The sequence below is a fragment of the Equus quagga genome, chromosome 15, assembly GCF_021613505.1.
Source record: "Equus quagga isolate Etosha38 chromosome 15, UCLA_HA_Equagga_1.0, whole genome shotgun sequence".
Classification (NCBI taxonomy): Eukaryota; Metazoa; Chordata; class Mammalia; order Perissodactyla; family Equidae; genus Equus; species Equus quagga.
The window spans coordinates 40,972,787-40,985,118 of record NC_060281.1 but is presented as its reverse complement, the minus strand read 5'-3'; the positions used below and the strand labels follow the sequence as shown (position 1 = coordinate 40,985,118).

General features: G+C 42.5%; 1 protein-coding gene across 5 annotated transcripts in view; it reads left to right on the top strand.

Annotated features, from left to right (window-relative positions):
* Positions 1-8,325: 8,325 nt before the first annotated feature.
* GMNN (geminin DNA replication inhibitor) overlaps positions 8,326-12,332 on the top strand; it is an 8,837-nt gene continuing 4,830 nt past the window's right edge. The window contains exons 1-3 of one of the 5 annotated variants that reach the window (XM_046641499.1): positions 8,326-8,590; positions 10,224-10,281; positions 11,088-11,222. Coding sequence is in view for 3 of the 5 variants with exons in the window: in XM_046641496.1 (XP_046497452.1) it covers positions 10,228-10,281 (54 nt within the window). In the remaining 2 variants the exon portion in view is untranslated. Of the gene's footprint in view, positions 8,591-10,205; positions 10,282-11,087; positions 11,223-12,332 lie in introns of all 5 variants that reach the window. The other 4 variants (XM_046641496.1, XM_046641495.1, XM_046641497.1 and 1 more) reach the window with 4 other exon arrangements.

Genomic DNA, 12,332 nt, shown 5'->3' with positions numbered 1-12,332 from the left:
TCCATGCTGTTGCAAATGCAAGATTTCATTCTTTTTATGGCTGAATAACATTCCATTGTATGTATATATACACCACACTTTCTTCATCCATTCACCTGTTGATGGACACTTAGGTTGTTTCTATATCTTGGCTATCACAAACAATGCTGCATTGAACAAGAAGGTGCATATATCTTGACATTCTCACATGAGAAGATTGAGGAACAGAGTCTTTAGAGCTCATACTCTCAGCAGTTTCCTCAGAGGGCAGCTTCACCTGGGATGATGGCCCTTCTGGGCACTTCCCAAGCCTAAAGAGTCCCATGTAATTTTCCTACTTACAGGCCAGCACCTAAATGAGATAACCTGAGACTAAGATGAATGCCCTCTAATTTCCTGACAGCCTCTGAACAATTCGGATCTAGTCCCTTGGGGATAAAATAATAAACTCCACCCTAGGGAGACTGAAAGGACAATCTGATTTAAAACAAGGAAGAATTTCCTCCTCTCTGAGATCCAGACTCCCTTGGAGAGGGGCAGACAGTGGCAGAGAAGTCACTGTGGTGCCATGTTGGTGGAACCTGTGGGAAATTTTCCCTCTGGAACTTGCCAGTGAATTTGGAGCTGAGAGGCAATAAATCCATACCTGGCCCACATCCTGACTCCAGCCCTATTACTCATGGTTTTCTTTGTCTACGGAATACAGAGAAAATATTTACATTGTCCACCGAGCAGGTTTTTGTGCTGATCAAAGTGAAATGGCATATGTGAAATGTTTTATAAAAGAAACAAATGTTAAGAAAGGATTAAAAGTTACTTGGCTTTAAGGATGCTTTCCCTTGGTTTCGGGCTCTCTGATGCCAACCTTGTTGACTTTTCCCAGGCTCACAGCCACTTGAAGTTTTTCCTGAGCTCAAGCTCTGTTTCCTCTGATTTGCTATTTGCTGGAGCACAGTCACTTGGTGGCTGATAAGGTGGGTTCCTGCCCTCTAGATTCTGCTTTAGCACCAGGCAGTCTCTCCCAGGGACTTGCCTGTATCACCTCAGCTTCTTTATTTTCTAGCTTTATTGCGATATAGTTTCCATACAATAAAATCCACCTATTTTAAGCGTACAGTTGAATGAGTTTTGGTAATTATATATAGTCTTATAACTCCCACCACAATCAAGATTTAAAACATTTCCTTGACCCCAAAAAGTTTCCTCGCCTCGACCATTTTTGATAGCTTGAATTCGGTCCTTGAATTTTCCACTTTCAATACTCAGGCTCACCTCTGTGCTGGTGACCAAGTTTTATTTTTCTGAGAAACATCTCTGTTTTCATCTATTCTGCAGAGTAGAAGTAACTAATGGGTTTAGAGCTCAATAACTAAAGAATCTTTTCCTGGTTCAACTAAAAGGTCCACTCTAAATTTTTTCTTAGTCTTTTTTTTTTTGAGGAAGATTAGCCCTGAGCTAACTGCTGCCAATCCTCCTCATTTTGCTGAGAAAGTCTGGCCCTGAGCTAACATCTGTGCCCATCTTCCTCTACTTTATACGTGGGACGCCTACCACAGCATGGCTTGCCAAGCGCTGCCATGTCTGCACTCGGGATCCGAACTGGTGAACCCCAGGCCGCCGAGAAGCAGAACGTGTGCACCTAACCGCTGTGCCACTGGGCCGGCCCCTTCTTAGTCATTTTATCTTTGAGTTTTTCCTTGGTCATTTTACCTCCACCTGTTACTGACTAATTGCCTCAAGGAACTCAAGGGTGAGTTTGGAGGCATTTGACTATTTTTCCAAATGGTTCTTTTTCCTTTTGTTATGTTAAGGAGATGCAATCACCAACCACTCTGAACCAGACCACGCCTCACCACAAGAGTTACACCTATGACCTTTGCCTTAATTATTATTATTATTTTTTTTTTGAGGAAGATTAGCCCTGAGCTAACACCTGCTGCCAATCCTCCTCTTTTTGCTGAGGAAGACTGGCCTTGAGCTAACATCCATGCCCATTTTCCTCTACTTTATATGTGGGATGCCTGCCACAGCATGGCTTGCCAAGTGGGTGTAGGTCTACAGGCTGGATCCGAACCAGCAGATCCTGGGCCACGGAAGAGGAATGTGCAAACTTAACCATTGGCCCCAACCTTTGCCTTACTTTTAATGCTAAGATGTCTCCAGGAGGAGCTTAGGCCTTATTCCCTTAACCTGCAGTGGATGTGGAAGCATGTTTTCCAACTGAGCCTGTGAAAGTGAATACCCACCTTTCCCTTTGGAATACTCATTCCCCATCAGAAATAAATGTCCCTGCTTCCCTTTGTTCAAGGATGCCATGACTTTGGAAATGATTCTGCATGGGCTCCTGTTTGCTGCAAATATACCCTACTTTGTGTGACAACTACTTCCAGTTGAGAGTCTGACTTTAACTCTGCCAGGAGGCGAACCCACTCTTGGCTCAGTAACAAACCCTCCAAATGTGGTGATGTGTAGTGATCTCACTATATTTTTTAATGTCTGAAGGAGACCTCTTAGGGTGGCAGCCATCTACTTTTCTCCCGAAGCAGCCCCTATTCCTGGGATGAGGTGGGAGGAAATGGCGCGTCTCTGGGGCAGCGCACCCCCCCATACATGCATCTCAGCCAGAGTTTATTGGACCATCTGACTCAAGCTGAGCCAATCAGATTCTCTTCCTCAGGAATTTGAAATGTGGACCATGGGGGCACAGAGACTGTCACTGGAGCTCATCACATTAACAGAAAGATCCTGGAGACACAGTCTAAGGGCTCCTGCTGTCAAAGCCCCCAGAAGCGTCCCCATGGTTTCTTCCCTTCCTATGCCACAAACTTTCCCTTTTTTCCTTCAGTTAACCAGTTTATGTCTGTTGTGTACAACTTGAGATATTACTAAACTGAAACTTATAATACCTGATATAATTTCTCCCAAAAGGTAGAAGAGAATTGTTCTTGGGGCTGGCCCCATGGCCGAGTGGTTAAGTTCGCGCTCCGCTGCAGGCGGCCCAGTGTTTCGTTGGTTCGAATCCTGGGCGCAGACATGGCACTGCTCATCAAACCACGCTGAGGCAGCATCCCACATGCCACAACTAGAAGGACCCACAACGAAGAATATACAACTGTGTACTGGGGGGCTTTGGGGAGAAAAAGGAAAAAATAAAATCTTTAAAAAAAAAAAAAAGAAGAGAATTGTTCTCTTACTGGTTTCTGGAAACCTATTCCCAAGAGCTACTGAGCATGGAAACCTAATATTACTTACTTAACCAAGCTTCTTCCTGTATTGGGAAGCCATATACCCGGAGGTCTCCTTCTCCTTCCTGAACACAAGTCTGGTCACTTTCCTTTCAGCCAGTCTTAAGTATTTTCTCTACTTCAAGACTTTTTAAAAAATATATCACAATTGGTTTTTTAAATTTTTTTTGGTGAGGAAGATTGGCCCTGAGCTAACATCTGTTGCTAATCTTCTTCTTCTTTTTTTTCTCCCCAAAGCTAGTAGATAGTTGTATATCCTACTTGTAAGTCATTCTAGTTCTTCTGTGTGGGATGCCACCTCAGCATGGCCTGATGAGTGGTGAGTAGGTCTGCACCCAGGATCGAACCAGCGAACCCCAGCCACCAAAGTAGAGCTTGCAAACTTAACCACTCGGCCATGGGGCTGGCCCCTACCTCAAGATTTTAATTTTTTTTCATATATACTATTATTTTTGTTCATATATCATGATCCTCTCCTTTTTTCCTAATGTCCATGAATAAAATTCTATGTCTTCTGTATTATTTCTACACTTACCAAAAAATATTCTGACAAATTTGTTATTGGAACACATCTTGTATGTTCATAAACATATTACTATAGGGGACAGACCTTCTTGAGGTCAGCGATGTATAATGTCAAAAGTTTAAATTCTGGGCCTCATATGTCAAAACTTACTCAGAAATTACTCTTTTCATTTAGAACAACATTGACGGATTTTCAAAGAAAGGTTTTTCTCCTCTTGAGATCCCTTTTAAATGTAAGAGCTGCTTAGCATTTCTTTAAATACAATAAAGTTGAAATGAAATGACCGTAAAAAGGAAAAGATCACACAAACGGCAGAACCTTGCAGCAGTCCCGGAGTTTCCGCTGGCTGCCCCTACTCTGCAGAGAGGACTGATGAAGCCGAAAAGCTTTCTGTCATGGGTTGAACTGTGTTTCCCCCAAATTCATGAGTTGAAGTCCCAACTCCCAGTACCTCACAGTGTGACCTGATTTGGAGACAGGGCCTTTACAAAGCTAACCAAGCTGAAATGAGATAACGAGGGAGGAGCCTGTCTTACTCAGTTCAGTCTGCTATATCAAAAATAGCAGAGATTGGGTGGTCTAAACAACGAACACTTATTTCTCACAGTTCTGCAGGCTGGGAAGTCCAAGATCAAGGCACTGGCGGATTCTGTCCGGTGAAGGCCTGCTTCTTGGTTCGTAAATGGCCATCTCCTCACTGTGTCCTGACATGGTGGAAGGGATGTGGGAACTCTCTGGGGTCTCTTTTTTATAGGGTCACTGATCCAACTGATGAGGGCTCCACCCTCATGATCTAATTACTGCGCAAAGGCCCCACCTCCAAATACTATCATATCGGGGATTAGGTTTCAACATTTTGGAGGGACATAAACATTCAGTCTATAGCAGACCTTAATCCAATATGACTGATGTCCTTACAAAAAGGGAAATTTGGACACAGAGACACATATAGAAGGCAGATGATGGGAACAGGCATAGGGAAAAGATAGCCCCCTACAAGCCAAGGAGACGGCCTGGGACAGGCCCATGCCACTGGGCCAGCCCTGACTCTCCCATTGGTGCTGTTTCTCTGGAGAACCCTGACTAATACGTCCATCCTTCCTTATGTAGCCAGCAACTCATTCTCATCATATAAATTTATTTAACAGCTAACTTTTGTAAAATTACCACTGTGAATTTTGTGAAAATTTTCTCCATGACCAAATGCTTTCAGAAATAGTCTGGGTTTAAGAAATTGGGGTTTGGGGCCGGCCCAGTGGTGCAGCGGTTTAGTTCACACGTTCCGCTTCTGGTGGCCCGGGGTTCACTGGTTGGGATCCCAGGTGGGGACATGGCAACACTTGGCAAGCCATGCTGTGGTAAGCGTCCCATGTATAAAGTAGAGGAAGATGGGCATGGATGTTAGCTCAGGGCCAGGCTTCCTCAGCAAAAAGAGGAGGATTGACAGCAGACATTAGCTCAGGGCTAATCTTCCTCAAAAAATAAAAAAAAAAGAAGAAAGAAAGATTACAGAAAAACACCCATAAATTTTTTTAAGGTTGTATAGTGTAAGACTGTACTAAATTAAAGGATTATACCTGAGCCAGTATTACTGCAGAAACATAATCCTATTAATACCCATGTTTTCTTTACTGCAGATAAGACTACAGTATATTTGGATGTCTAGAGAAAAATTCTGATTAAATGACAACTACTTATAACTTTTTCCAGATCCCTACAAAATTGTTTTCCTTATAAATTTGTTCTTCAAAAGCAGTATGAAAGCATACATTTTTGGAGACATTCCCAGTAGTTTGGGGGCTTGAGCATCTTCTGTCTCCTGAGAGGAATATTTTCAGAACCTCACTTTTGTCACATGTGAACTTTGAGTCAGAAGATCTGAAGTCTCAGTCTGCCGCTGCCTAGTTGTGTGTGATCCTGGGTCTGTAATTTAGCATCGCAGTTTGCAGAAACAACCTCACAGGGCTACTGGGAGGATTCAGTGGGGCAACGTATGTTATGATAGTTTAGAGCAGCCTGTCCTATTGAAATATAATGCAACACACAAATGGGAGCCACATCTGTAATTAAATTTTTTTCTGGTAGCCACATCAAAAAAAGTAAAAAGAAACAACTGGAATTAATTTTAACAATATTTGTATTTAACTCAGTATATCCAAAGTATCATTTCAACATGTAATCAATACAAAAAATCATGGAAATGTTTTGCATTCTTCTTTTCGTACTAAACCTTTGAAATCCAGCGTGTATTTTACATTATAGCACATTTCAATGAAGACCAGCCACATTTCAAGTGCTCAGTAGACATCATGTGGCTAGTGGCCACCCAACTGGTATAGATCTGAATTTAATTTGTCACATAAACCAGCTGATTATTTAGCAGGCAAAGCAGAAAGGATCTAACCTAAACTGGTGAAATGAGGGTGTCACAATTTTTCCTTAAGAAGGTATCATCTTCTTTGGTATGTTGAATTTAAAAAAAGTCAAACAATACTGAAATGTATAAAGTAAAAGTCTCCCCACACTACTCAAAACTAACCAATACTATTAGGAACTACAGATAACATTCAGGTAAGTGGGCTCACGGTCTGGAAAATCACCAGTTCTCTTATTGCCTCTGTAGTTTTTGAACTATGGTAACCTAGAGATTCTACCACTCTGGTTTGCTTACCATTTTCATATGGAAGACATTTTTATTTCCTAGCTTTTTCCTTCTGGAAAGAAATAACATAAACTTTATAGTTTACCTAGTACAGACTACCTGAATATAACATTTTATACACTTTTGAATATATACTTAGCCATTTTGGCTCTTTTCAGTGATCCCTTTTTATCATGTGGCTGATTGAAGAAACTGAAAGTCAGATTTACTATTCTGACTGGCTGGTGTTTCAAAGTCAAATGACACAACGGTTATACCTATCACTGGTCATCAGAATTCTTAGTTTGGAAACCCAGCCTTTTACTGGTAGTTTTCCAATTAATGGATTGTTTCCTTTATGAATTTAGATCTCATATGCTATATTTCCCCCAAAGAAAGCTAGAACCAATGTGATTATGCTTTGTACATTTTTAGCTTTGTGACAAAGAAATCCAATGAGAGAGGTGGCAGGAGGTGGGCACTCAGTGTGGCAAGGTATGTAGACGAGAAAGTATTTGGTGCTGTAGAGTTAATTTCCTTTCCTCTGAGAATGAAAATCTCATGAAAAGTTAAGAAATGGGAAAACAGACATATTAATATCTGTGGTTTGTTGTTAGTGCCCACAATCTACTCCTAGAGACCCTGTGTACAGCAGACAGCAACTCGGCCCAGCCTTTTTGCACCATCCTGTCACCTTCTGGCGCTGTACCAGCCAATACTCTGCTGCTATTCATAGGGTTTTCATGGCCAATTTTTTCAGAAGTGGGTGGCCAGGTCCTTCTTCCTAGTCTGTCTCAGTCTGGAAGCTCCACTGAAACCTGTCCACCATGGGTGACCCTGCTGGTATTTGAAATAATCACAGCAACACGCAGCCACCAATCTGACAACAGGCAGATGGACAGTGTGCTTCCCTGAGCAGAAACAACCCAGGCCATGGTAGTGAGCCTCCAATCTTAAACACTAGACCACCAAGGCTGGCTAATATCCACTGCAGTTGTAACCGAAAGATTGGACAAGACTCTGTTAACCCCAAATGTATTATTACGCCCATAAAGAAAGTTATTTGAGAATTTTGCAGAATAATTTATTTTTTTTCCAAAGATTGGCACCTAACAACTGTTGCCAATCTTTTGTTTTCTGCCTTTTCTCCCCAAATCCCCCCAGTACATAGTTGTCTATTTTAGTTGTGGGTCATTCTAGTGGCGGCATGTGGGACACAGCCTCAGCATGGCCTGATGGGCGGTGCCATGTCTGCGCCCAGGAACCGAACCACTGAAACCCTGGACCACCCAAGCACAGCGCGTGAACTTAACCACCCGGCCAGGCGGCCGGCCCCCATGAGAAGAATAATTTTTAAAGAGCTAGCCTATTCCTAAGGTTTCCCGGCTCCTTCAGATCGCAACGACAGCGCTAGAACAGTGCTTGGTCCTTATCAGGCGGTCAACAAATAGTTGCAAGACTAATTGATGGCCGAATTAAGCCTTCCAGAACTCCTACGGAATCGCAACACAGCCCAAACACAAAAAGCCAAAATATAGAAGCTCTTAATAAAACTAAAAGTCCGCGAAAGACGGCTTTACAGAAATATAACAAGTCGTGTACTATACACGTATACAATATTTTATTCTCCCGGTGATTATGTCTAGTTGGAGCAGATCTTTCTCCTCCACCTTGCAAAGGGCAAAAAACTCCACCCCATTATAAAGGGAAGTTCCGAGCCCGGGGCCAGAAGGCCGGAGCCAAGGACACCTATCTCCGAGCCAGCAGAAACCCCGGGATGACCCAGCTCAAATACACGCTACACCTACTGCGCAGGCGCAGGAAGGGGGCGGGGCCGAGGCGGGGAGGGGGGAGGCGAGAGGCGATTCGCCGGATTCGGGTGGCCCCACCCCTCGTCTCGCGTCACGTGGTGACGTGACGGTCCGGGGCAGGCGGGCGGAGTTTGCAGGCTTTCACAGCCGCGCGCGCCCGCCACTCCGGCGGCTGTGTGCAACAGCGCGCTGGCCGTGGGCCTTGTGAGAGGCGCTGCTGCCACAGCTACCTGCGTTCGCTACGAGGATTGAGCGTTTCCATCCAGGAAGTGTGAGACAGGCTGCAGGAGGTGGGGACGCAGGGACTGCTAGACAAGCCGCTTTTCGCTCCTGCCAGCCGGAAGTCCCGTACTCCCGTGACAGCTGCCGGGCCGGTGCCGGGGTGAGGGTGAGTGGGGTGTTGAACGGTTGCGGGAGCCGGGGCGGGGGCGGGAGCCGACGCACGCGGCTTCCCCATTGGGTGGGTCGGTTTTGGCGCGCTCTCCCTTCCGCGCTCCCCATTGGCTGGTGGGCGCCGTCGCTGAGGCGCGCGCCGCGGTTGGAGGGCCGGGCGCGCGGTACCGGACGGCCCGCCCCCTTGTTGGTAGCGGTGTGTCCGAGTCTGGAGGGCGAGCTGGCTGGGCGGGGTGTTTGCAGCTGGTGGATGCGAGACTCAGCCTGGGCATGCCTGGCTGTCTGGATGAGCGGAACGTCCACCCTCTTGACCAGAAGTAACTGGCAGTGATCCGGGGGGGGGGTCCGCAAACTGAGCTCCTGGCGAGGGTCGGTGAATCCTGCGTCTTCCATTAAAAACCCGACACTGGTGTTGGTGACCTTGGTTTCACCTGTTTATCAGCATTTCCTTCGGACCCAGTCCTGTGCTGGAGTTTTTAATCTAGTTGCTTAAAAGAACTAGAGAATAAGAAGTAAGGGTGCCAGGTTGCTCGCAGGAGTGTTCATCAACTTGTGAAGGATCAGACTTCATCAGCGACTTTCCACTTTTTTTAATCGTGACACATACTACAGCACATTTGACATCGCAATTTAGGACGCAGCCATCCAACTAAAGTAGAAGTTTCACGAAGCAGTACTTATTCCTTGCATGCCATGCACTCTGGTGTTTTCTCCTCTGTTCGATTCCATTCTGTTCACTTAGGTTTTTCTAGGCAATGTTCGTGACCCAGCCAATGGTTTGGAAAACATTGCCCCGGTTCAACTTAGGGGTCCCTATCAGCATTTGCTTAACGTGCAATAGAGTAGAAAAAGAGTGCATCATCCAGTTCCATTAAGTTTTGTTTCCTAAACTCTTTGCTTGCGTGCTGGCTAGGGCACAGTGTAAGATGTATTAACATGCGATGGGTCAAAGTCAAAGTTTGAAAGCCGCTGCACTGAGTTAAGGCATGGCCACAAGAATCTGGGGCATCTCTTTGGGAGACACAACGTTCAAACGTTGGCCCAGTGGTCTGGTTCACCACCTAACATATCCCATCCCTCTTCCTTGCTTCATCAGTGTCTCAGGTCGTGGTGATGGTTAAACATTCCCTACAAATGTAGATGCATCATCTCCTTTGATCGGATATTACGTCACTGTTAAGTTATTGCTGGTTACCAGAGCCAAGTTTGTTACGTCTTAAATCCCCCTTTGAAACACCAGAGTTAGGATGCTCTTCTTTAGGATAGACTTGGGCATATCCAGGTCTCTGTGTTTCACTTTGCCTGCTGATGGTCTCTCAGATCTCTGAGAGCCCTGTATTTAATCCAGAACACCCTCGAGTTTTGTAAATAGTTAGAATGTATAATTTTCCTTTTGTAACAAGAGTTTTTACGACCAGAATTATTGTGTGTGTGTATATATAAAATAGAGAGCCACTATAGTCATTCATCGACATGGCTGAGTTTGGGTACCGTGAACAAAGATCGTAGTTCTGCCATACAGTAGTATGATTTTTATGATTGTAAGTACTTTCAACAAAAGTTAGACTCCACCTTCGTGTGCAAACCATATTCTGTTTTTGAACTACTAGTCTTTTCTGCTTCACCAGGCGTATGATGAATCCCAGTATGAAGCAGAAACAGGAAGGAATCCAAGAGAATGTGAAGGTATGTGATAGAATCACTTTAATCTGTTGTAGAAAGCACGCAGTTGGAAGTATTTTGACATAATTTGGCCAAATTTAACCTGGCTGTAGTTTGTATCAACTTGATTTACTGACTTTTTAGCCAGAGGACAAGTGACAATAGAGAACTTTTAAAAAACTAGTTATGATTGAATATTAAGCTTTCTGATTCATAAATGTAAGGCATCTTTCCATTTATTTAGGTCTTTAATTTCTTTCAACCATGTTTTGTGGTTTTCAGAGTATTGGGTTTCACACTCCTGTTGTTAAATTTTTTCCTAAGTATTTTGTTTCTAATGCTATTGTAGATGGAATTGTTTCCTTTGTTAAATTTTTGGTATGCTCATTGCTAGTGTTAGAAATACAGTTGATTTTTGTATCTTGATCTTGTATCCTGTAACGTTGCTGAATTTGTTTATTAGTTCTATTAGTTTTTTAGTAGACTCCTTAGCATTTTCTGTAAGCAAGATTATTGCTTTCTTTCTACTCTTACATTGCATGAAATAATTTTATTAAAATCCTTTGTGTCTATCTTCAGAATTAATGTCTTTGACTATGGAGACACGTTGTGCATTATGTTGCACATATTTCTAGAGTGCATCATACTCGTTACCACCTAACCTGCTTGTGTGGCTGTACTTTTTGAGTCCCTGTATGATACTGTCACTGGAAAATCTTATCCCAAATATTTATTCTTAGAACAATAAAGACACAGTTTGTTTAATTTTGAATTTGTAATTTTGACTGGCTCCACTCCTAAGGTTCTAAATGAATTTACATTTTAACTAGGTTCTACCATACAACTTAGACAATATGACGATTCCTAGGAATGAGACCACATCTTCAGGAAAACTGTATCAGTTTGCAGGTTTAAATTAAATAGAGGAAATAAAAGCCTTTCAAAGTGATCGCAGGTGCTTTTTGGTAGGTTATTGTGGTTGTCTCGCCTTACCTCCCTATCCTCCTTACATAATTTTTCTTGAATAATACTTTGCATTGATACTTTTTGAATTTGAGTTTCCATTTAGGATGATGATGTTTTTCCATTGTGCTTTGTGTGTGCTTAAACTTTTTATTATGAAAATTTTCAAATATTCAAAAATAGTCAATAGTGTAATAATCTCAATTAACTTCCCCATTTTCTACAGTTATCAATATATAGCCAATCTTGTTTCATCTACATCTCCATTCACTCCTTTTTCCCCCTCACTTAATTATTTTGAAGCAAATCTCAGACAAATAATTTATATAATTTCAGCAGATCCTTACATTTAAAGAAAAGTCTAATGTTTACTAGCTAGATTAAAACTATCTTGGATATAAAAGGACCTGAGTTCTGTTTGGTTCTGCCTCTAAAACTGACCTTGGGTGAGTTATTTAGCATCTCTTTCTCAGTTTACTCATCTGTAAAATGAGGAATTTAACTAAAACTAGATCTGTAAGAGTGAATTCTAGGAGTTCATGGATTTCTTGCCAGTTGTTTGCAAAATTCTGTTATGAGTATGCTCTTGTGTGCTTTTTTTTTTTTGCAAGGTTTCAGAGAATCTCAAATTGTTTTCTAAAAAGATTAAGACCCATTAATATCTAAGAACCATTTTGACTCTAAAGAGTCTATAATTCCAATGCATGATCTGTAGAAAGAAAATGGTAATAGCGATGTTACATTTTTGGGGCTGAATGCTATAAAGCTTACATATATAAAAGTTAAATCTTGGAAATTGTCCGTTTTTTGTGACAGTAATTTAGCTGGCTTTTTTGGCCATTATTAGTAGCAACATTTAAATAAATTAGCGCCTATTATTAAGGTTCCAAAGTTATATTTTCTTCTGTTTGTCTGGAGACTGTTGACTAATCTATAATCTAAATTATATCTGAAAAGTTGATGTAATATTTGTTCTCCCAGGAGCTGGCATTTGTTCTTTGGTTAAATAGTGAGATAATAATCAGCAGCGGAAACTTTACCGTGGGAAAGGTGAACTCTTGTCATGTGAAGTACAGTGTGGAATCAGTGACTTTCTCACGCTGCTTCGGTGT